This window comes from Apus apus, chromosome 1 (assembly GCF_020740795.1).
Source record: "Apus apus isolate bApuApu2 chromosome 1, bApuApu2.pri.cur, whole genome shotgun sequence".
NCBI classification, from domain to species: Eukaryota; Metazoa; Chordata; class Aves; order Apodiformes; family Apodidae; genus Apus; species Apus apus.
In genome coordinates, this window is record NC_067282.1 from 196,967,106 (window position 1) to 196,993,589 (window position 26,484).

General features: G+C 36.4%; 1 protein-coding gene across 1 annotated transcript in view; it reads right to left on the minus strand.

Moving 5' to 3' along the window:
* Positions 1-26,484, minus strand: part of SEMA3A (semaphorin 3A) — a 171,378-nt gene that overhangs the window by 67,290 nt on the left and 77,604 nt on the right. The window contains exon 5 of the mRNA XM_051642676.1: positions 2,003-2,096. Within this exon, the coding sequence (XP_051498636.1) occupies positions 2,003-2,096 (94 nt within the window). The remainder of the gene's footprint in view (positions 1-2,002; positions 2,097-26,484) is intronic.

Consider the following 26,484-nt stretch of genomic DNA (forward strand, 5'->3'; position numbering starts at 1 on the left):
TGAAGAGGCTCCTCCAGCCTCCATAGATGTATTCAGTGCTTCCCTCCAGTGCTACCTACTTCAGGACCAAACCTCCCTGCAGCCATTGACTGGCCAGTTCATCCTGTTTTGCATCTATTCTGGGGGGAGGAAATTATTTTGCCTTGTGTCATCACTTTACCATAAAAAATATGCTTTTTTTGGCAAAGATAAGTAATTGTGAAACAGTGGTGAATCTGTTGTACACTTTTTGAAACATCAGAGGAACCTCTGCAGGAAAGGCCTGAAGTAAGTACATTAAAATCAGTAACACAAAATTACTCTGAGGTAGCTAGGAGGAGGCAGAGGAGAATGGGTGTTCTTGTTCAGGATGCAAGAATGTTAATTTTAGCTTCACTCTTAGTTTTGTATAAGTCACTGAAGAAGAAATTAGTCACTAGCTTTGAATGTTGAATTTATGCCATTTTCTATAGTGTTAATACGCCCATGGTTCTAACTGAAGCCTGATACAAAACAAAATATCGTGCTCAGTCTACTGTTTATTAGGAGGAAAAATACATGGAGTGACAATTATAGAGATAGGGAATGGGCTCAAGAAAGCAAAGATCTTCTAAAGACATGAAATCTAAGCCAAGGGAAATAACATAATCATATTTGTGCCGGACTCAGTGAAAAGAAACAAAGGAATGTGAAAAGCTAGACACTGTTGACTTTGTGCAGTTGCATACCAGGTATACCATGTAATACTGGCTTGTCATCATTCTCTTTCTTTATTGTATATTAAAGTAAATAATGAAGTTATTCCCTTGAGAGTAGCTCTGCCACAAATTCAAGTCGCTCCTGGCACTAATTTATACACTGGACTTTTACAGACACATTTTTTTCCTTTCTGTTTGTACAGGGTACAAGTTGGAGCAAGACGTGGAGGTCTTTCTTGTTTTTCCTGTTAAAAAGTGTGTGTCCCCAGGGTAGCTCTTCACCTGTGATCGTTAAGGGCTTCGAAGATCAGGAAATGAGGCACACTCAGCACTACATTTTTGTTGCTGTTTTGAAGACCTTAATTTTTAAATGTAATGTAAATATAATAACAGGAGCTGGTAAGTAAAAGCCTAGGCTAGCAATATAGACAAAGTCCTGGAGAAGACAGTGTATCTAGTTATGTATCATATCCTAAAGACTTCTGAGATAACAATCTGCAATCTTCTGAAACTACTGTCCTCCCCTGGAGTTAAGTTGTAATAAATAGCCAGCAAGTTACGTGTTAAGGAAAAAGTGGCTACACCTGGGCAGAATTGTTACTGAAAGATGAACCTGATCTGTTTCACTCTCAATTTCTTCTTACAAAATGTCTTTTTTGCCTTTTTCTTAAAGGAGCAGGAAGAACAAGGAACAAAATTAATTCAATTAAATAAGTTAAATCAATTAGATAAATTCAATCAATTGGATTAGTTCAATTAGATTAACACAGTTCAGGTGTTCTATGCTTACATATTCTGTGTAATTAAGCATTACTAATTAAAAAATACTTGATTCATTGTAATATCTCAGGAGTTTAATTATATTCATGGCCAGGTAGATCTCTTCAGCTGAAACTTCACTTTAAGGCTTAGACCCATGAATATTTGTGCATCTCCAGCTCACATGAGGTACAATTGAGTGATAGACTTTCCTTGGTAGCAAAACTGATGTCAGAAATTACTTATTCCTGCTCTCACTTTGCTCTCAGCTGTGCTGGTGCAACTGTCAGTGAGGTCAGCCAGTAAACTGGGGGATTAAAACACCTGCAGAGTCATCCAGCTCTAGGGAGGAAAAACACTTTGCAGAATCAAGGTCTTGGTTCATACACACCTTGTTTCTCAAGACACTTGGATCAACTGTCTTAACTATGAAACCAGAATTGCTTTAGCCTGGAAATAAAATTCACAAAACAAGGGCCTAGGTGCTGCAAGGAGAAAAAAAGCAGAAAGCTGGCAAATATTTATAGTGAATGCACATCTCGTTCACCTTCTATCGTGGCACCTACCTACTAAAAGAGAAGCTGTCAGCAGTTTAGGATCATAAGGGCTTTTCCCTCGGCCATTTTCAAAATGGGAATCTTCCATTCTAAAAATGTTGTCCTGTGGGGTGAAAAAAAAGAAAGGAAAAGCAACATTATTTGTTGAAAGAACACTAAAATTATGCTGGAATAAACAGAGTGCAGTATGTATGATTCATACTGGGTTTTGTGGCTTCAGGGAAGTCGAATATAAAATACACACCAGGTGAGGATCTGGCAAAAGTGCTCATCTTTTAATCAGCATTGTGCTGAAGGCTACTCAAAAGCACAAATACACATGCACAGCTTGTGTCTCATCTATTCTACTTCAGATATAGTTTGCATTGAATTGTACCTGCTTTCACTGAGAATATGCCTAAGTAACGGTAACTAAAGAATCTGAAATTTGAAACTTTTGTCTGAAAAAAGACAGAACCTATCTTTCACTGACTACTTTTCTGAAATATCCTGCAAGTGTAGGTTAGTGCATTATTCTATGTTAAATTCTGCTTTTCCTAGCTTGAGTATAGTGACTTACTGTTCCACACATCCTCAAATTCAATTTTCACTGCATCAGAAGAGGTTTTTTTTCCCCTTTATTTTTCAGTACTATACTTTTAAAATATACACACTGAGGGCAAAGCACGTGGGGATATAAACCAAGATTAAAAAGGGTCTCAGTCAACACTAACTCAAATCAAGGTCAGTAAATCCAAAGCAATGGTCTTTTCAGTACGTTTACTGCTTTAATTTTAATTCGGGGACCAAATCTGTCAATCAATTTGAATAATGTGTTTATCTTATGTTTTGCACTGAGGGTAAAGTGAGAAGAATAGATGCTTTTTGCACAGTAGACTTCTACATTGACAGAAAACTTAAGGAGTCCACACTGAGAACTGAAATTTCCATTTCCCACCTGCACTGTGGTTAATTTGAATTGACACCTAACCCCTTTGGGCTGAGGAGCTCCAAAGCTAGGACAATCCCTACAAACAACATTTTTTTTCTGGTTACTTGAACTTTGTTACTTTGCACCCAGTTCTCAGTTGCTTATACATAAAAATTCTCTAAGAAGTACGTGCTGAAGTACTTCCTTTAACCAATATTTGCAGGACCAAGTAGTTTAAGCTGTAATAGGAACTACAGCTTCATACAGCCTCTTTTTTTTCCTACCGACTAATCAGAGATCAGTCATCTGTTTCAAGAAAATAAACAAACAAAAAAATTTATCAGAATACATGTCTAAAATTTATGTGTTGATAGTAGAAAGCAATTAAAAAGTTATTATCGTATTTTTCCTTGTTTATTTCATAACACATCAGCTCTTTACGCTTCCATAGACTATCTCAAGTCTCCCTTTCTTATTCTCGTAATCCCGTTCCAAACACAGAATCATAGAGCTCCTAGCTGGAAGGGCTCTCTAGATATCGTTAAGCCCAGGAGGACCTGTAAGAACACAATTATCAACACAGGGTACGGTCAGGCTTTGTTTACTCTTGCTAAGTCACAAAAACCTTCAGGAATGGAAATTTTATAACCTTTATAATCTTTCTATAAAACCTCCTCTGCCCTCTTAGTGAAGAATTTTTTTCTAAACTGTACCTTCTGATGAACAACTAGTGACTTTTTGTCCATATTATATAATCTGTAGTGATGGCAAAGATGCAAATAGATGGCAAATGTATGCATTGTAACTATCCTTTAGGCTGTTACAGGCTGTTCCTAAGCTGTCCATTCAGCTTCACTTCTCCAGACTAAGTCTCAGGTTAGAACTTCATGAAAGCTGAAATAGCGTGTAAACTCCAGGGTCTTACTTGTCCTGAGCTCCCAAGTTAAGGTCTCAAAATTGTTCACAAAACTTTCACCCTCAATGGCAACGGCCTAGTGCCCAGTGCTGGAGACTTGGCACTCCACAATGCTGTGGAGAATACAAAAAAATATAAACAACTCAAATTGTATTCAGCAATTGCTTTGGTAATGTTTTTTTAATGTGAAGATCATTCAGGCAAATAGCTGATTTCTTTCTCATGAGCAGTGAATTCAAGTATTTGGAAGCAGCCTTCTCCCTGGCACCCTGCCTTCCCATCTTGCTTGTCCATACTGAATCCAGTCATGGGCCAGGCCAGTGACCAAACGTACTTCCAGATGGTATTATTTTAAATCTATTGAGCCCATGTTTCTGTAAGTGGGTCACAGGCTATAGTTTTTATTCCAGACTTGTTTAATTACATCATGCAAGAATGTATCTGTGTGTGCATATTACATATTTTCAAAGGAACATCAGAAGGATTTCACATTTCACTCCATTTACTGAAGAAAAAGGTGAAAGGAAAATGGACTGTTAGCAGAATGGTCTATCTGGAGGGGCTTACTGCACTGTAAGATAAAAAAGCTTGGATACAACTTCATGAAGTTTGATCCCAGAATTCAGGCTCAATCTCTCAAGGCATGTTATTGTAGATGTAGCCTGCCTGATTATGTTTATACAGTCATCCTGTATCTTTAATATTTTGCACAGTATTACATTTCTTTCTTTCTTTCCCTTTGTCTTTATATCTGTTTCTGAATAGTCCAGACAAATTCCTTACTTCTATCCAGTTTTCTGACTTTGTTCCTTCTAACCAGAAATGAATAAATAAAGAAAAAGAAAACTGTTTCTGAAATACTTCTGTAGGGTCCATATCTAGATCTTGCACAATAAATAAAAGTGGTAAGTTGAGGAGAGTGCTAGGCCTCAAATGCAATAATAGAAAATAGCACTAATGCTACAAGCCATTATTGAAAAATGTTATTATCAATCTATGTTTTCTTGGGATTTCTTCTTAGTAGATGATAATTGCTCAACCCGTACACCAATGGATATTTGATAAGGCTGTAAAGTCAGTGGCATGACAGTTAAAGCAGAATATATTCCCAAGATATCCCATGTGTCATTATAAGACAAATAGGAAACAGATGTGGAAAGTGATTTGGTGTAAGAAGGACCTGATTTTTTGCTGTATTCTTCTGTTTTATGTCATTGTAACTCCACTGGTACTGGTATGTAGCAGGCAAGAAAGACTGGAGAGCTGGGTCAACGTAAGTCAGAGATGATCTACCCTTCTCTTTGTGTTGTGGGATAAAACATATGAAATAAGAGGCATGACAGGGAAATCCCACAGTGTTTTCATATTTCAGTATAAATGCAATGTAAAGACATGTACTATAAGCTTCCAAATGTATAGGCAAGTAATAATAAATACATCACTGCTAAGTGCCAAGTAAATGTATCATGGTTAGTCTGAGGCCCCAAGGAGTTCTGATAAACATGCTATAAGAAGTTTAACCTGTCACAAATAGGGCAACTTGCCCAAATAGCTTTTTGAGTGCTGAAATCAAAATACCTCTATCTACTAACCAACAATAAAAACAAGCAATAAAGGAATAAACTCCTTTGTGTACTTCCCCACCCTCATTTTTAAAACCTAGAAAGCAATATAACTAATGATAGGTACTTGATCATACTAGTCACTGGTCTGTGGCATTTGGACTCAAATTCTACCCTCAGATGCCATAAAAGCAAGAGATTAGTTGAGAAGTGAATGTCAGTATTTGAGGGCAAATCTTCATCTCTTCATTTTATAGAAAAGATGTGCTTGATCGTTTTCTGGAGAGTTAGCCTCCACGTCAAACTGCAAACTCAGGCTATGCTCCTGGTGTTTTAAGTCCTGCCCACCTCAATGACACCTGAAAACCTGTGTGGAAGTAGCAGAGTGAGCAAAGGCAGGCAAAATCTGGGGCAATCAAAGACCAAGGCTCCGCTCAGAGGCTTAGGAGGATTTTGGACTGGGTGAGTATGACCTTCTTTTGCACAGTACAATTAAGAGCTTTTAGCTGGCAAGAATGCATATTATTTGTTCTCAGAAAAAATCTGAGCATTTCAGAATTTTTCTGCCTTTTGGGTTTTACAGTTAATTGAAGGCAAAGAATGATACTGTAGTGAGTCAGCAAATACTTTAGCCATAAAAAGCAAGAAAAACTGTGTATACACCAAATGTTCAGTGTTTCAAAGTTTTGTGAGGGCTATTATATTATTAAAGACAGGAATTCAGGACAAAGCAAACTTGCCAGGCTGGAGGAAGTTCTCTAGAAATGAATGAATGAATGAATAAATAAATGAATATATTTTCAAAGAAAGACCTTTGTAACTCAACAATTAATCCAATTTACTGTCCAAAACTCTTCTTTTGGGCTGCACTGGCAGCCCAAAGGGACATTACAATGAACTTCAAACGTCTTTAAGGATCCTAAATCTTTGCTGTGGCATGCTTTATTTAATTGGTGCTGGGTTATTAAACCCGAGGTTTATACCTCATTAATGCTTCTCTATAACCCATAATAAAACTACTGAAAAAGAGAGATTGTTTAGGTCTTGAAAGTTCACAAACTCATAACAACTGACTGCAAGCTGGCGTTAGTCACATGACTTTTGGCTCATGGTGTGGCGTGAATTGTTTCACCTGGTAAAAGCTTTGCATGGTGGGAGATTATGCTTCTAGCTCCTTAAAAAACATGTTCTCCTACAGCACATAGTGTGATAGATAGCAAGACTCAGCCAGAAAGAACTACAGGTAGGTCATGGAAATGAATGTAAAACTTATGGTGATTCCCATTCTTTAGCCTGATCATCTGCCATTTCAAGGCTGTAGAGATTCACTTGATCACTGAAGTAACACCCCATATCATGATATTCTGTGGTGACAAGACATTGCCATTTAAAAAGACTTATTTGATAGCTTGCTGTTGGATAGCTTCAGTCAACTACATCCTTCAGTTCAGGTTTACCAATACAATATAATGCTATTTATACATATCAACACACAAATATATGCCAACTGTATTCCCAAACATACACATATATTTGTATATACCCAATATGATAACTTTTAAGACTATTTTTTTGTAACTCCATCAGCAGCTAACCCATCCAGAACTGTTTCAGCAAAACAAGGACAAAAAAAGATTAAAGCATACACTAGTTGCTTTTGGTAAATATAAATTAATAATTAAAAAAAAAAAAAATCTTCTTTACCCCTTTAGTATTACTTCCAGGTTGTGAGAAATCGTGGTTAGTGGAGAAGAGCTAACCTACCAGAATGGACAGCAGTGATTGCTGAGTTTCAGGCTGATTTTTTTTCCCTGAAACTTTTCTGGCAATTCACACAGAAACTGTCCCAGAAGTGTAGCACCTAATGCAGCAAAACTGCTGCTGGTGAATAATGAATGACTGCAGTGCAATTTATCTGAAGAGGCTGTGTTGATGGAGTGTGTACAACTACTAAGAAGGTGTTAGTGCTTTAAATTAAAAAGCATGGAAGACAAGAGAGAGGTTTGACAGCAGCAATGCTCCCCAGCTGTTCAACTGCAATTGAAGGAACTCATATCCTTATGCTTGTAATCCCCAAACCATAAATAGAAAGGAGCACATCTCCAGGGTATCTTCCAGGGGCTAGCTGATCTCCACAACAAGTTGCTGAACAATAATACGGGATAGTCCAGAAACATTCAAGATGCCAAGAGCCCTAGGAACTAACACATCCTGTGTTTAATAAAGCAGTAGAATTGGCCGCAACTGTGAGCTTTATTGATTCTAACATTTCCCTTGCTGTTCTCACAAACTCTCGTACTACCATGAAGTATTTTATGACTGATTATGGGGTGGAGGGAGAACGAGAAAACCCCAGAAAAAATAACCCCAAAAGATGGCCAGAGGGCAGTGCCTGGAGTATGCCAATGAACTGGGAAGGAGTATCCATTTAAAAGATTTTTAGGTTGATGGTAATATCTCTTAAGTGAGTCAGAAGTTGCTGGTATTTAAATATTGTGCACTCTATTAGTATGCAGCATTGGCAATAACAAAAGGAAAGCCTCACTTCCCACTCAAAAAACCACTCTGGACATGTTTGGATTTATCCACTCTACACTGAGGCATTAACTGTGGTGTCCAAATTTGCTGCTAGTCAGAGTCAGCAGCAAGCAACAGATTCCTCTGAATCACAAGTCAGACCAACTCAGAACTGCAGTTCCCAAGGGTAAGATCCTGACTGCAGAGGAATTCAGGTCTGAGCTAAGAACCCTTCTGAAATGAATGCTGCTGAGGCAGCTGATTGGAGACACCTGACTTTGAATACATACACTGATGCTTTCACACTTTTGAGGTATTTTTAGGGGTTTTTTAGTGTGTCTGTTTTGTTGTTTGTTTGTTTATTTTTTCCTCCCCTCCAATATAGTAATTCAGTGAATTTCTGATTTTTCTCTTGCTAAATACAACTTTCTGTCATTTTATGACTAGATCAAGGATATTTCACAAAGCCTTTTAAGTACATAATACTTTATGAGAAATGATTTATTTATGACTTGTGTTACTTTTCAAGAATAATTTTAAGTGGAACAACTGTGCAGGATATGGCTATGTTGTTATTGTTATTATATTTCCTATTTCACACTTAATCTATTGAGTCCTGAAAACTGTTAAATATGAGGACTTTGGTTTCAGGTTTGGGAATCATGCTGTTATGGAACTTTTAATAAGAAACTTTTATTAAAGTCATCCCCATGGAATGCTTTATTTTTAGAAAATTGCAAGTGCAAATAAATATAATGTGAGAAATTACACTAAAAATACAAATATTAAAACAAATGTAAATGTTGGGGCAAGTGGTAACCATTGGGGAACTAGGTGAAAAGTGATTGAAGTAATAATGCAACTGTTTTAAATCATTAATTATTAAAAAAAAAAAAAGAAGTAAAAAAAAAGTAAAGAAATACATACAATGGAGTTCTGGCTCCTGGTGTTCAGGCTCCATACGCTAAAGGGTTTTTACTTGCACACATGTGGGGGATACTGGACTTATATTTTATTTTGTTGTATTTTTCCAACCTTTATTATGTTTTATTTTTCTAACTTGTGGCTAAGCGGAATGGAGTTATTGGAAACCAGTTTGAAAACCCTGTGGGAAATCACTCTAAGTGACAGATCTTTAGTAAAATACTGTTCCCAAGGAAAGGTCTTCAGCTCCTGTGGGGCTTGGAACTGAAAATCTCTTGGGCTGCTGAGCTGTGCTAATGGGAAGGAACTTTATTGACAAATGGTTACCTGCAAAACTGATCATAAGCTCCTAAGAAGGTCTGCCCACCTCTCTGCGCCTGCCCTCAGGCAGCTTGCCCACCTTCCTGGTCACTGCAAGACCTCTCAAACAGTCTCTGCATTAATCTGTGTCCTCTTTTCCAGACGTGGAAAATACTCTTTCCACTGAGCCACTTGTAGATGTTAACTGAAATTTTGGTACCTGAAAATCTTATTTTTAATGTTGAGATAAAAGAGCTGTTGACATCCAGCTCTATGTATTATTCTATAGATTAAAGAAAACAGAACAGAGCTCTTGATTTCTGTTTCTCTGGTTACCCCAAGATATCACTGCTTCTGGAAAGTTTTCCTGGCTTACGATTGTTCAGAAGGTGCCTTAAGATGTAGGAGATAACTCCGGGAAGCACAAGTTTTGAAAACTTGCCTCTCTAAACAAAGCTGAATTTGGACAACTCAACTGTTTCAATGGCTCTCTTTCAGTGAAATACTAAAGTCCCACACTTTTCTGCTTTCTTCTGAAATTAAATGAATCAGTATTTATTAAGTTACCATAAATGTTCACAAAAAGGGAAGTGTTTTATATCTATCTATTTACCCGTCTGTCTACCTACCTACCTACCTACCTACCTACCTACCTACCTACCTACCTACCTACCTACCTACCTACCTACCTACGTATCTAATTATCTACACAATTATAATTCAATTAATTTAATGAAAGGGAAAACATAGCCAAGTGGGCTGTTCAGGAATGGCTGGTTCAGTCTATTCATTATTCCCAGTTTATGATTTGTAAGTGCTTCTGCTTCTGATTGGAAGACAAATCAAGTGTCAATGTCAAACAGTGAAGACTTGTTCACACCTGAATATACTAGTTTGCATACTAATATTGATATTTATTTGAAGAATAGCCTCTTCCACATAACTGTGCAACATATGTAAATAAAAGGAGGGCAGGCACAGTCAAACTGAGCAGCTGTTCAAAAAAGAAATACATGTTTGTGAACTTGGTTTTGCAATATCTCATAAGCTAAAGACACCAGACTTACCTGACTTTCATGCAACAGTTTCTGGGTTGTTGTTTTTTTGTGTGTTTTGTTTTGTTGTTTTTTAGGTTTATTTGGGTTTTCTTGTTTTGTTTTTTAAATGATGTCATGTATCTATTTGCACCAGTCTAAAAGCACTCCCTAAATTTATATTTTGGATAGAAGTGTTTTGCTTCTGGATAACACAAATAAATGAGGAGACATGAACAATATCAAGGAATTTAATTACAGTGTCATTATGCTACTTATCCTCTTAGAAAAACCTGAAAATACAGAATGATTAGAAAAAAATCCCACAACAAAACCAAATCAAAAACACCACCACCAAACCAAACACACAGTTACCATGAATGGCTCGTTAACACTGCCTGATTAGTAAAGACACCAAAAATGTCATCCCAATGGCATACCAGACGCTAGATACCATCAAGGATATTGAAGAATTCTCAGAGGACACTGAGCATTAGAATGCCTTTGTATTGCAACTTTCTGGCTTGTCAAGTGTAATACATCACCTAACATCACCGTCTGGCTCCTACGGGATGACCTCTAGAAATATAACCACCGTACAATGACTGCCTGTTCTAGTCAAGTTATTAAGTGGTCTGCATATGTAAGCAATAAGATACACAAACCTAAAACCAGTACACGTAACTGAACTGCATAACCTAAAAGTCTCAATTCTTTAAGTGTTCTTATTCTTACCCCCAACATATTTTCCATTAAAAACATTTGGAACAGATTCTAATCACTTTAGCAGATTCTACTATTATGTTAAAATAAATGATTGGGCCATACTCTATTACACGATTGTACTAGCTTTCTATGGTTATTTTTAGTATTCAAGACCACTGCTTTCCTCCTTTGTCTTCTGGATTTCCTGTATGTTATTAGACTGTGGTGAGGTCAGGCATCAGAGGAAATAACAGCAGCGTTAACTCCTAGACCCAATGTTTTATGAATTACTGAGCATCAGTGATGTAATGGCAATAAATCTCACCCAGTCTCAGTCTTGTGTCCTGTTGTAAATAAATGAAGTTAGCAAAGGTGTTATTTTATTCAAGAGCCTTCCTGATGAGAACGAAAATGCTTCCCCCAGGGGATTGTTTGTAAAATTGCTTCTATAATTAGGATGCTGTTTAACAAGAGAAAGGTTCTCCAGTGTTCCTGGGGAACTTTCATGTCTGAGTCAAGGGTATCTTATTTACAACACAAAAACTACTGCAAATTGGGGAAGCAACATATAGAAAAGACTTAGTCAAGTGGAGTTAACATATAAGCATATGGCCAAGATTTACTAATTTCCCAAGTGATTTTGCATGCTCCTGAGTTGGGCACCCAATTTAAGACTTGTTCAACAGCTCTGATTTTCACCTAAAAACTTCTCGGGCAATTTAAAATTCTAACAGTTGAAACTCTTAGTCACTTCCAAAAATTAAAGAATATGTCTGCCTTGCTTTTTAGTCAATCTTCTTTTTAATTCCTACTATCTAATATGAGCACACATTCTAACCAAAGTCTTCCAAAATATGTCTCTAAATCAGTGACAGATTAAGAAGCGAGTCTAGAAAAATAGTATTAATTCTTTTTCCTTGATATAAGACCTACTGAACATGCTTTCAGAGAATTTGTGCAAACAACAAAAAAGAGACAGAGAATTAAACCCACAGCAACTACTATAACAACTATTCATTGTTACAACTTTGCTTTATTCTCTGATACTGGTTGGTAAAATGTCAGGTGTAGTCCAGTGTTTGATATGTATTCACATTTTAAAAAACGTAAGTCTAGAATACAGAAGCTGAAATTCTGACTGTTTGGGCAGTTTTATTTTATTTTTTTTCCTGAGGCAAAGCTTAGAAGCTTAGATGTGAAATCCCTGCAATAAGCACTTCTCTTTCATCTTTGTTCCCTCCACTTGCTTTCAGTGTGACACCACACAGCCCTTCTGCAGCCTCATTTTATTTTTCTTCATTAGCAAAAAATAATATCCTCAACATGGTAATAACTGGTATTTCATTAGAGAACAATGCATTTGAAAAGCTAACTTCTATTGTGCAAATGGAGACATAACTAACAGCAGACATAATTATAGCCTCTGTGACAAGTTGCAATTATTCCTCATGGCACCGTGTTTAAGAGCAATGCAGTTCTCATGTAGGTTGTTTTTTCTTTTTTTTTAAGAAGTCAATAACGTTTTATATTTTTTCTCAGTGCAAAAAAAAACTTTGCTGACACAGAAACAGCTGGCTTTAAGTGTTTTTGATTCAGGATGATGGAAAAATATACATTAAAATTAATTTCTTTATTCATTGTCTTGCCTGCCTTTCTAGCACCCAGGAGCCCCCAGAAGGGGACAGAGTCAGAAAAGCTGGCAAAACCATGTAATACACTCAGCTGGTATGTCCATATAAATACACTCATAAATAGGAATGCACAGTGTCAGTAGGGCTAATCAGCATTTGACCAGGTAACTCAATTGCTGAAATTCATATTTTTGAAGAAGAAATGCTGCTTTTCATTTAACAGAACTTCGGTTCAAAATCCTGGCCGTTTCACCCAGTAAGATCATAGTATGTTGTAGAGTAGTATAGTACTGTGCAGTACAATATAGATCTACTTTGTTGACTAAAGCAAACTGACCAACACACCAGTCTCTCACAGGAAAGAAGTAGCTCTCCTTAAAGTTCTGTTGATTTCTGGGATAATTTTCTGCAGCCAACTTTAATGGAATTCAAATGATTTAAGTTATTCAGCTTCCTTTGAGAAGGAAAGATGACAATCAGAGTACTTCACGCTTCATCACCCACCACGAGAGCACAGCCACAGTGTGGAGTGGTTATGGTCATGAATTGAGTTAGACAGGACCTGTCTTTGTGCTCAGGGACTGTAACAATAAACCCTACATACTGCAACTAAGGGTGATGGCATCCCAAATGTGGTGTGACCCTGAGACCTTTGTGCACATCTTCTCAGGCCCTGCTCTCAGAGCTTCAACCTGAAGCCTGCTGAAGTCAAAGAAAGATTCCCCTGAAGTTCAGTGAACGCCAGAGGAATCTTTCTCATATCCCTTGCCATGTTTACATGTTAACTCGAGGTCACAGCAAATCCTTCCAAATGACTATGAATTAAAACAGTTGTTCTCCATCACCATCAATTTAAAAGGTTTTAACTGATGAATATACGACTTCTAAACTTGCATCCGTACCACCACACTTCTGCTTTTTGTCATCATCAAAGTAATGACAATGGACACTGAGAAGAAAAATAATGTCTGTTCTTAATCCATACTGATTACTTGTTTTAGAACATCTGACTCAAATGCAAGCTTCATTTGCATTTATGCAGATAAATGTTAAATCTTTAACCTCACTTAACTGCTGATGTTTGAAATATATAATTACACACACATACATACAAAACCACAAGTAATAAGACCTGAAATACTAATAATCTCACCTGCTGTGCCAAATTGCCCTTTTAATTTGCTCTTCATAAGCATAAGTACTTTTAGACAATGAGCTGAGTTCTCTACTCAGTGAGTGTTGTGCAACCGCCCAGTGAAAGCAAATATAACCAAAGAAAAAAGTCAGTTTTGGAGCTTATCAAGCTCATTTGATAAGTATAAGAATAAACTGTGTGTCTTTGCACATCCACAAAATACATGAAATTTTTAAGTCATTGGGTTGCTTCTAAATCATCTTGTTTTAGTTTTACAACTGGAGTGTCTCCTTACTGTAAGTTAGCTCTGGATCCAGAGAAGTTGATCTTAACTGACAGGGAAAGAAACACATGCTTTTGTATTTATTAAAATCTTCTCATACCATTATCAAGATAATGTTACTCAGCCTTGTATCATACTGGATATAAACATTTCAACAGAAGGTGTTTGTGCTGTTTGGGGCACCTTCTGAACTCTGCTAAGCTTATCTTTTCTTTATAGATGAAACTTTGTTTACCTAAGATTAGAACACTGATTACAGGCTCCTGAGAAACAGGAGACAGTTTTCGAAACACTGTCAGCTATAATTGATTCCTGTCGAAAAGTAAGTCCCTAAGAAGTGGAAGAACTCAGAGGTATGGCCTTGTAGGAAAAGTGACCAGACATCTGCAATGATGCTAGTTTCCTTGTAAGAGAAATCTCATGAGGGCTAGCAAAGTCTGCTCATCCCATACTGTACATTTAGAGATGTACAAAAAAACTGTGGGAATGAAACCTGTCCTTCCCCTTTCCTTTTCTTTCGCATGCAGGCATTAAAATCAACACTTACAAATGGAATTTGAAACACAATAGCCCAGCTGTCTTCCTGTTTCAGGAGGTGTTAGTGGTAGCAGAGAAGTCAAATTGCAGGATTGGCATTTTATTCTTATATCAATGACTAAGCATCTGCTCCAAAGCCCATTCCATCTATGGCAATCTCCTCTCATCTTTCAGTAACCTCTGAATTAAGGCTTCAAAAGATCAGAAGCATCATCATATTTTGTATAGAGTAAAGAAAAAGAAATTTTAACACTACATTTCTGCCTGAAAATGTTTTACTTGTTTAAGGTAGAGATAAAATCTCATAATACTGACTGAAGGCAGCTAGAATAAACCAGAACAACTTGTATGTTTACTTCAAGGACTTTCTGGAACTTTGTGTAAAGCTGTGTTCACTGTTTCCTTCTGTATCTTTCCACAGAAAGCAATTTTGCAAACACTAGCACAGTACCACATTTTATAGATCAACATTTTAAAGTAACAGCATCTTTTTCAATTATTTTTTTTTTTTTTAATGAATGAAGTCAGTGCCCAGGAACAGCTAAACAAGCAAATTTAATGTTAGGAGTTTCAAAGAAAGAAATAAAGAACAAAACTAACAGTGTCTTTATGCCTCTGTAAATGAATGGCACTCTTGAATCTTCAGTACTGTATGAAGTTACAGTCCTTTAACTTAGAAACCACACAGCACACTGGAGGAGATATGAAGAAAAGGAAGACTGTTCTCAGCTTGTTCTAAAATGAGAAACTGGCAGCTAGAAGGTTTAAAACAGAATAAAGGGATGTTCCTCACATGTTACAATTTGTAAGGCACGGGATGTTGTGGATACTTAAAAGATATATGAGCTCAAGAAATGCCAGTACTAATTCATCAAAACCAAGTAACTGAAAAACATTAAACACAGAGATTCCAGCCCTGGTTCAGGAAATCCCTGAACAACGAGTGCTGGAGCCTGGGAGACTCTATCACTAAGCACTGCTGCATGCTCGCCGCCTTATTCTCTTCCACTGGCATCCATTATGGGCCCTTGTGACAACTGAGATACTGGGCTAAATAAAATAAGCCTTTGGTCTGAACAGATTTGACTGTTCTTATGAAATGAAGCAGAGAGAAATTAGGTAATTTAGCCAGGAAATCTATGCCAAAGCAAAAAAAGCTAATGTTCTAGTTCCTGAGCCTTGTTCAGTGCCATAAACAAAAGTATGTAGTCCTGTCTCAAATCCTAGCAAAGCTAAAGGCTACTGAGCTTACCCAGCACATGCAAAGCTATGCACAACGTGCCAAGTAAAATTGGTAAGGATCACTTGTGATGGGGAGAGTGCATCAGCCTTTGTGCCCAGTTAGCCTTTAGTCTCTCTGTGTTTCCCAAAGAATATCTCCATTGGGTTCCCAATGCACAGACAAATTGCCATATGCAAATAGCCACTTGTTTTTTGTTCACTTGAGGTTTACAAGAATTAGCAGTAGAAGCAAAAAATCTCTCTCACAGATTTCCAGCTTTAAAGCAACTTAATATTAATTAGCTAAGCAATCATATCAACAAAAATAAAAAGAAATAGGTCATTTAACTTAAAGATAGATAATGCACACCACAAAATTTCAGAGAGAGATAAGTTTGGGTTTTTTTTAACTAACTTTTATGATTCATATGCAGTCCATGGAGATTCACATGACAATATTATTCTAAAATGTTCCCATCACATCCAGCACTTATTAAAATAATCTAATCTGTTTAAACATATTGGAGGGAAGAAGAGCTGATACGTAATTATCTCTTTCCCTAAATTGTTCTTTGATTTAGTTTCAAGGTTCAAAGATCCACCCAGTTTTTGTGTTAATAGCCAGCACTGATGTCACTGGGAGAAACAGAACGGAAGATAGAGGTGGAGGTTGAATTTGAAGATAAATTGAATAAAAACATTAGAAACCATTGGATAAGAAAAGTAAACAAACATCCAACAAGTCCACCTCTGGTTTCATAACTCTTCCTTGTTTCTTGATGTATCATAATATCCTTCCTTTCCCTTTTTAACTTACAGCTGTCTTTTTAAACGTTTTTAGACTCAACTTCAAGTGCCTCACTTGATACCATATGGCACACATTTCCTCTTCTTTTTGTGAAATGGCTTCAGATAGAGTAGTTTAACATTATTTTCCTGCTGTCTGGATTTTGTCTTTTGATATTCAGAAGCTTCTTTGTATCTTAAATGTCATTCATTTTAATTCATTTCTTCAAATTTTGGTCACAGGTTTTAAATTCTGCACCGTTAATCTTTATAACTAATATCAGAAGTTAAAAACTCACTTATTACAAATTGTACCATGATGAGGATACACGCCTACACAGAGCAGCTAAAGGGCAGTAAAAGATTCCCAGCAGAAACTTCGTGTCAGGTTCAAACAGAAAATGAAATAACAATAAAAAGATGTTATAGACCAGACTGTAATAGACCAGATTGCAAGGGACCAGACTCACTCTGTCTTACAATGTCCAGATACTTTTTGCTTTCAGTTTCACTCCTACTCTTCTACCACCTCTACCTTGCTAATACATTCATTTTTAGCCATTTATATAATTCTCATAATGGGGTTTTGATCTATTTGGATGACAACGTCTAAGGAAGAATACCGAATACTTCTAGTAGACTTACAGGTCAAGAGTCTGAACATTAAATCCTAACTTCAACAGCACACTTATGTTCATGCTTTTTCTGAGGACTGGTGTGGATCCTTTTCAGTTGGATAATAATTTGCCTCAAATCTTCTACATTGAAATCGTATCTGAATTTTCATACTGCTTCCTGTGTTCACTTCTTGGATTCAATTTGTATAATTTTATTCTTTCTAGTTCAGAGAAATGTAATTTGATATTCATTTTCTGAAACACATTGCTACTGAGTGACTGCTTCATTTTATTATTTTTATTTGACAGTCATGAACATCCTGGATACTATGATAGGTGTAAAAGATAAGCACTGTTTCTGAAGATGCATAATTCTCTCTATTGACTAAGGCTAAAGCTACATAGCTATAACAACTGGCTATGCCTCAAGTGATTTAAATCAGGTAAAATGACTTCTACCTTCTGAAATAGGCTGTAATCTAAGCCTGGAGGAAGTAAATTATCTAATACCAGGAAAGTATAAAATACTGAAAGTCACAGATGCTCCAAAATACTTCCCTGTTGCCATCTAGTCATCTTTCATTTTTCCCCCCCCATTTCATGACCCAATGATCCTTGGCACTGTAAGAAACCCCAAATCTCTCTCTCTTGCCCCTTCAGAGTGTTGTGGTTTTGGTGCTGCCTACGGGGAGCCTATCAAACTGAAAAACACTTTGTCCTTTTGAAGCATCTAATGCAGAAAGACTTGGTTTACTTTATACCTATGAACAATCTTCCTGAAAACAATGAAATAATTTGCTTAAGTTCCTTCCAAATGAAGTTCTGTGACTGCTTTTTATAAAAGCACCTTAGTGTGCACTTAAATACATTAGGTAACTCATGTTCAGCTTTGACAGTTTGCTACATCAAGTCTAATCCTAGCTTTACAGAAATAAAGAAGTAGCCAATGATCACAAATATTTGGCTTTAAAAGCAGCTTTAAAAAGAAATACGCAGCTCCTATATTCTTTCCCTTTTTCTCCAACCATTCATTGAAATATCTTTAAAAAATATTGCAGTATCTTTTTAATAGAATATTTTTAAAATCTAGCTATTGCATCTAACTTCAGCATTAAGTTTCATTCCTTTATCTATGTGATGGTAATGGCACTTATTAATGTTTATTTTTATAGCTCTCATCATCTTACCTCTTACCAGATAGCTACTACATTTAAGATCCTCCTTACAGCAGGCACTAAGCTTCATATCCAACTTTTATTTCTGGTTGGATCATCATACTGGCTCTACTACAACATCACTTCAGTAGAAAACCAAAAAAAGTAATTTTACAAGAACATCAGTTTGAAAATTTTGAATACAACCCCTCTTGTACTATGACACAGTTAAAAAACACTAAACTTGTCAGTAACAAATTTGGCCCGTAGTAGGCAAAAACTGGAACTGACCAACATTAGAAATTTTGAAAGAAGGTATGCTCACTTGAAATAAGCCTTTCTTAGAAATTCTTAGAAGCACTTGAAAAGACTGAAGTGCATTAGAAATTATTACAACTTATTATTACTATGAACAGTTTCAGTGTTAATTCTGAGGTACAACATTCCATTTCCTTTCAGAATTTGTTTTACTGAAGGCCTCAGGTTAGATTGAGGAGACGTTTTCCTTGCAGTTTTGGTTTTATTGTTATTAAACATCCTTCCATCTTTATTTTCCTCAAAGGAACTTAAAGACTATTACTTTCAATGACATTATTAAGCACCCCACTGAAAATGAAACTGAAGTTATGAAGTCAGATAAGCATGCATGAATATGGTGCCTTTGATGTCTAATTTACATTCTGCTAGTTAGGTATGTAAATAAGGAAATTCAAATTCAGGAGTAGATTAAAACTGTTGTTCTGATATCTTCAATTCAAAACTAAGGGAAGTACTTCAGCCTGTTTTAAAATACGGTCCCTGTTAAGGTACAACATGTAATCATATATTCTCAAATTCATAAAAGCTATTGCAAATGTGGTATTTTACCTGACTCCAGTGAAAACTAGAAAGCCACCAATGAAAAAAGATTTTTGCTCCAGTTTGACTCTTGCAGTTATTTAAACCCTAGTTAACTCCAAAGAATATTACTTTTATCTCTTTAGGAAGCTCTAGAAGGGTTAAGTCTGCATTTGTTTCTGACCATACTGCTGACTATCCAGACAAAAAAGTAAGTTGTAGCTGTAAGCTGAAAAAACACCTCAGTTTTTTTGTTTGTTTGTTTGTTTTGTTTTGTTTTGTTTTTTCCACCAGAGGAATAATTTTGGAGCAGGATTTGATTCCTCTTACTCAATGGCTAATGTGGGTCATGAGAGAAAGTCACTGCTCCATATATGTAAGATGTCAGGCTTTTTGTAAATAACTGAAATCTCCAGCTTTTCTTACTGTCTATTTATTATCTATTTCAAATGTCTTCTATTATCTATTTTATACTTTAAATTTCCTTGTTTATTATCTTTAATACCTCATGAAATATACTGATTGTAAAAATAATATCTAAGTCATTAAGTGTTATCTAAACTACTTGCTGCAATGTCAGCTAAAATAAATCACATTTTTTAAGGCATCCGATATCATCCTTTTACAAAAATAACAGGCATTTTCCTTTATTTTCTTTTAGCCCTCTCTTTAAGACTTTTATTTTGTGGATCTGATATGTGGCTGTTTTTATAACGTCAGGAAAGTACCTTGAGTTAAAAAATTTATTGTGCTATAATCTTTGTACAGAGACATTTAGCATTTCTGTATTAACCATCCTTTACACTGTAGTCTTAGTATCTCCCTTCAAGGTAATCCTTTTTACAGAGGGTCATGGCTTTCTAGTGTCTGCATGAAAACACACAGTTGCACAAGGAAATAAAAGCCAAATTCACAAACCTACAAATGACAAGCAGAGAGGGCTTGCATTCCAGCTTGCTTTCCTGCAAAATCCTTTGAAAGGCTCAACAACCTTTTCAGTGCAAGCACTAATCTGCAGACTTGTGTCACTGTTTGAATGCAATGAGATTCTAGTAAACACACAGTGAGCTTAAGAGCAGCTTATTTTCAGGCAGCTAAGACTAGACCTGAAATACTACATAAACTGAAATGAGAATGCCAGTGCAGTGATTTGCACCACCTTAGTGAGACATTCTCTAACATTCTGTGTGATTCACAAGTTTGCTTATGGACAAGGCTTATGTCACGTGAAGAGCTTTCGCACAATCCAAACTTCCACTGCCTTGTCCGAACGTTCCTTTTTTGGCTTCCTTTCTTGACTGACATTAAACAAGTCAACTTTCCCCAACTTTCTCCATTACTGTTCTATTTATCCCACTAATCTTTAGGAGAATACATACATCTTTTACTAACTTCTGAATAATTTATTATATAATACATGTTGGAAGAATCTTTGTGGCCTTGTTCCATGTTAAACTATGCGAAATCTTTCCATATCCTAAGTTCGGTATGAATTTCACAGCTTTTTAGTTAGGAATGAAAATTAATGATCTGGACTAAGCTCTACTTATTTCAAGGGATTTGTCTTCAGTAAGTATTCCAGGAAAATATTCTAGATATAACAACAGTAGGTTGATGAAGACTTACTCTTTTATTACTCCCACACTTCAGCAATGAAACCAGATCCCTGTTTCTTATAACAAAAGATGATGAAATGCATAAACAGAAACGTTTGTTAAAACAGAATAAAATAAATTGTTATTCAGAACAAGTAAATAAAGTTAAACACCTCAACCAACTATAATTAAATTGAATATGCCACCATGACTATTGTTGATATACCACCTTCATGACCACTGATGCTTAACCAAACAGAAAATGAAACTTCAATCAAGTAAAGGGAAATAACAACAGCACTTTCACTCTGCAGTTTTCTGCTGTCTGACACATGGTTTATATTGTAGGTGCACTCATATCCTTTATGAAACCCTTTGCAAGCTTGTAAATAAATGTTAGCTACAGAGAGCAATGTTGATTTATACAAATGGCAAAATGCTTTGGGTTTTGTCTTAGTTTCATACTTCAAACAACCTGGAAGTATAGTATGAAATGATTAGAGAGTTACTGCTTTGAAAAGGTAACCAATGCCATTTGTTTTCTGATTACAAGTTTACCAATTCATAATAAAAAAAATAGCTTAAAAAAAATAAAATCATACCTCGGGGCAAAAGAACTCATAGGAAAAAAGTCCTCCTCTCTTAGACTAGTTTTGTTGTTGTTGTTTTTTGTTTGTTTGTTGTTTTTGTTGTTGTTGTTGTTTGCCTTTTTTGCTTGTTTTGGTTTGGTTTTTGGTTTTGTGTCTTTTTTTCTAATCTCCCTTAAAAAGCTTTTTCCAGGTCTGGAATCAGGCTGAATCAATAAGCATACATGCTTGTACTGTGCCCCAGAAGTAAAACAAAACCCCATGTATTATCCAAGAAGCTGCAGCACAGAAAATTCACTGAGGAACACAGCATTAAAACTTCTTTTTTTTTTTTTTTTTTTTTTTACACTTATAACTTTATAACTTACACTTTATAACTTTTACACTTTATAACTTATAACTAAGCTCAGCCCTTCTGTGTGTAAAGGGTCTTTGAAGCACATCTAAAGATTACTCAGTGGATAGGTAGCTGCCTCACTGCTATTTAGCTTGTCTGGGGATTTTTTTGGCCCGGAGATGCGGGATCATTTTCACATGACAATGACTGAAGCTTCATCTTTCAAGGCATGTGAATTTCAGGGAGCAAAACCAATTAAGGCCAAAACCACTTGGCCTGGGCAGAAGCCTGGGGACTGGAGAACTCATAACTTTGGCGTCATCCTCAACCAAAATGTGCAGCAGTTTTGCATATCACTGATAAGATGGTGCCACCACTACTATTGATCTGACTGGTGTAAAAACACATATAGCACAAAAAGGGCAGATTTCTATCAAGAATCCTTCAGCTTTCCTTTTCATCTGCTAACACTTTCCTAGCTGTGTTGTGAGCAAAGGTTTTTACAGCATGAGACAGATTTTTTTATTTTCTCCTGTTTTGTCAAAAGACATTTAAATAAGGGTAAACTTAAGGTATGTGAATAATGTCATTGCCTGGAGCAAGGCCAATGTTTCAGGAGGACAGCAGAGATCTGAACTTTACACCTTCTTGCTTACATATGAAAAGGTCTCAGATCAATGATCTACTTATCTAGTGGATTGTTCGTCTTTAAACAAAGAAAGAGGCAGAATATACTGTGTATTTTGTCACTGCCAGTTTGCATAATGCCAGGAAATTAGTTTTAAGTCAAAATGTATGAAATTATATTTCAATCCAACATGGAAATTACAGGAAAAAAACCAAATTTCTCTCATTTCTATAGTGCTCTGCTCTATCACTGGTGCTGCCCATGTCATATTCCCACTTCAATGGGTGATGAGAAATGTTTACATCCAGAACAAGCTGCTTGCTCAACTTCCCTGGGTGTAGTTTATACTAAACACAGAAGAAGGCAGCAAGCTTGTAATCCCTGAAAGCATCCTTCCGATGAGTCAGAGTAAACTGTTAGCAAAACTCTACTCACTCGTTACCAGGCTTTTAACTCCATGTAGCACAGAAGTGTGAAAAGTATCAAGTGAATTTTAATACTTCTCTCATCCTGAGTGATGGTACTTGAGCTTTGCTCTCACACGGCACATGGAACATGACCATGATACATTTGACATTCCATTTATCTTCAGCAGTTTTTAACCCAATAGAATAACATTATATATAAGAACAACCAAGATTCATTAACAAAAATTAAAAATGGGCATGTCTTCAAGTCCTCAGGTTTCTACCACCAATCATATTATATGTTTATATGCAAGGTATTCTGCACATAAACTAGATTACTACAAGGCTGATATTTAATTTGCTTAATTAATTTCATTGTGAAGGCATGTTTGAAGCCACATTACTGAAGGATTCCTCCAAGGTAACCATTTAACAGCTAAGTAACCTTTAATTACTTTGGTGTAATGATACACATCTAAGACAGATATTGTTATACTGTGACATCTGAGCACTTTAACCTAAAGGTAGTTATTAGCACTCCCATGCAAGATTCATTATGGATCACATTTCATTAATGGAGAGTATTGTCTTCTCATCTGATTATGTACTTGAGAATGTTTATTAACATATCTTCCTGAATGTGACCATGTTGCAACTCCAACGAATCCATAGATTTTCATAAATCAGGTGGCATTCCTTAGCTAAAATATATGCAATCATAAAAAAGTTGTATGACAGCTTTTCTGGAACTGTTTGGTACATCCACTAAACAGGAAAATGTTGCTCAGGTCTGGACAACGTACACAATTATGATAAGCTGTGCGATACTTGAAAATGAAGGAATTAAAATGCAAACTAATGCTGCACTGCAAAAAAACACTAGTTGTGATTTATATCACTACAGGTGAGAAGACAGTCCAGACTTGTAGGTGACTGCAGAGGTACACAAATTATCATAGATCAGATGACACAGCAAGTCACTGCCAATTCTAACCAATTCTAACAGGTACGAATTCACTACGATACGTTTATTCATTCTGCACAGTACTTCTTTTTATCTAAGGTGTCCAGTGATCAATGTTTTTTTATCCAATGTGTTTCTCACATTCTTTTCTGACTCACTGAGCTAAAGAAAAGACACATTTTTAAATGCAAAGTTTCCTTCTGGTAATAAATAAAAATAACCATATGTCAATTGTCTATGGCAAATAATACAGAAGCCAAAAAGAAAGAAAAGAAGTAGGTATTAGCTTGTCTTCCCTTGAGTTTCCAGGCAATGGTGGAAAGTTACTCTTCCAATGAAATGAGGTACTTAGGAAATAACTAATTTACTCAAAGTCCACAGGGGCATGAGCTAGTCAGAGGCATGCATTTCATCTGAGTCAGGTCATAATCACTAAATTATTTGTCTTACATAAATGAGGAAGAAGTGAAGGAAGGAACAGAAGGGCACAGTACATTTCCCTCACAGGAATGGTGTTTGTGGAGAGATAGTCTGTATGGTTAATGCTCAGGAGCTCGAAGAGGAACCAGCACATTTCCAAACAGACCTGCTGAGAGCCAAAAACAGAAAGCAAGTTGTTAACAAACTATGTAAGCTAGCACTGCGAATGAATGGAAGAGTAAATATTTTTTTCTCCCAACTGACTTCAAGTGGTTTTATTCTTAGATTTTGAGGACAGAAAGCGTTGCTGTGATCACTTAGTCTGGTTTCCAGCATCACACAAACAACAGGCATATGGGACAAGCACAAATATTTAAAACACTGCCTGTTTCAATACTATTCTTAATCTCCCACAGTCTTTCAGCAGTAAATTGATTAACTCTTAATAGCAAAAGATATATGGATTAATGTATAAAGAAGATAATTATTTATGCCTAGGCACTGCTTTCACATCTGTTGTTTTGAGATAATTTTATGCACAGTTCTGTGTTCCTTCTGTGCACAAAATAAAATTTTTGTTTAAGCCATGACCCATTCCTAAAACTGGATTTTTCTTCCTGCTGACAGGTACTATTGCGGCAATCAAGCATACATTGCTGTACTGGGTCTCTATTCACATAAAAGTATTGTTTAAAGATGGATGACGGATTTTCTCTCCTGCAAGTCTTTTAAGATCTTGAAATACCTGATTGTTAATCTATCTCTTTAATCTTATGCCAGCAAAACATGTGATGCAGAAAGATGAAAGGTTGTATACTGATGAAAAACATTTTCTTTATCCTTTGTAAAGGCATCTAGCAAAGTTAGAGAGTGGCAAAATGGTTAAACTGCATCTGTTCTGGTTTTACAGAGATCCTTCCTCTTGCAGCTATCTTCTCCAGGTGTATGGCATATATGTTACCAATTCTTATTTGCTTTCTCACATGGTTCAGTTAATTATCTACTTAAGAACCAAAGTATTCATTACTAATCAAAGCATCAACATTTAGCATCATTTCCTTACTGAACTTGTGGAATTTCATGGTTTGACCATACTTAATAACAAATTTGAGACTCTCTTTTTATAACACAGGACAGAGAAAAAACTCAGCTTCAAAATCTTGCAAAGCCAAGGAGGCACCTGGAAAGTATTATGAAGTATTATTTCCACATAAATATGAGTCTGTACATAAAAACGAGGATGGTCAAGATAGCAGAAGAAGAACAACTATTTCCTGTTCTACCAGGCAACTGCTGGAAATACCTATGTACTGCTGTTAACTCACAGAAATAGTAGCTTCACCTGCAGTTGCTCTGCTTTTTATCAAAGGAGAAATAAGATTTAGTCATTGTGGAGAAGCCAGTTCTGTCATGCCAAATGCAGCTGTTGGTGAAAGAAAAAAAGGTATAAGGTGCTTGGAAGCACACCAAGGAGGCCTCCCATTGTGGAAAGTGACTTTTTTCTTTCCTGAATCTGTTTGAAAGATTGCTTTTAAACCCACGAATGTTCTCATCTTTCCTTTGGGGAAATGCCCCTTTTCTGGGAATTCCAAATGAGTAAGACTCTTGAGGGCACAAGCAACATCAGGAGGCGATTCTGAGGAAAAGCTCAGGCATGAGCCTCTCCATCATTGCTGAGCAGACTGCACCATGGCTGTACAATGCTTCTCTTGGCCCCTTTCTTGGACTAACTGCAGGCCAGTCACCATGCTGATGTACCATTAAGTTCACACAACATGAAAATGCAGAAACTATAAATATGAGGTTGGTCTGAAAGCATGGAAATAGGCATTGTTTTCAGGCTCACATCTAACTTTCAAGAGTTCAATACATCCTACTGCCTTTAAAAATCAGGCCTGAAAGGCACTTCAAAGCACATCAGCTCTCATAAAACTTTAGACAAATACCAGCAAAGTTAGTTGAAGTCAATAAATAGGCTCTTGGTTAGGTCCTCATGCCTGCATATTTAATGTAACTGGTTAGTTTGCAGTTCTGCATTTCACAGCCCTGTAACCTGTATGTGGAGCATCACCCACAGCTAAAACCTGCTGCATTGTGACCTTGGTTTTTTAAAGTCTATTTGACAAGATATTTCTACTGAGCTACAAACACAATACAGTCACTTCCTTCAGGGGCAGAAATCACACTTAAAAATGTGATTCTTCTTCATGAGGTCAGCCCCTGTCAGCTGGAGCCTTGTGACGTGGGTCCCACAATGAGTAATATTACTTTGATGCTGATGTATCCAAATCTGAGCTCAGTAACTCCTTTCAGTTTTGCTTCCTTCTGCACCTCTAAATCAAGAAATAATTCTATTTATAAGTCATTTCCTCAATTAAGTCAGTCTGTATTATAGGCTTGCTTTCCACTGTTTTTATTACATTGGTTTCCCAACAGATGGTGGTTTGTTATTTTATTTTTTTCTCCCCCATGTTGGTTGAGAGA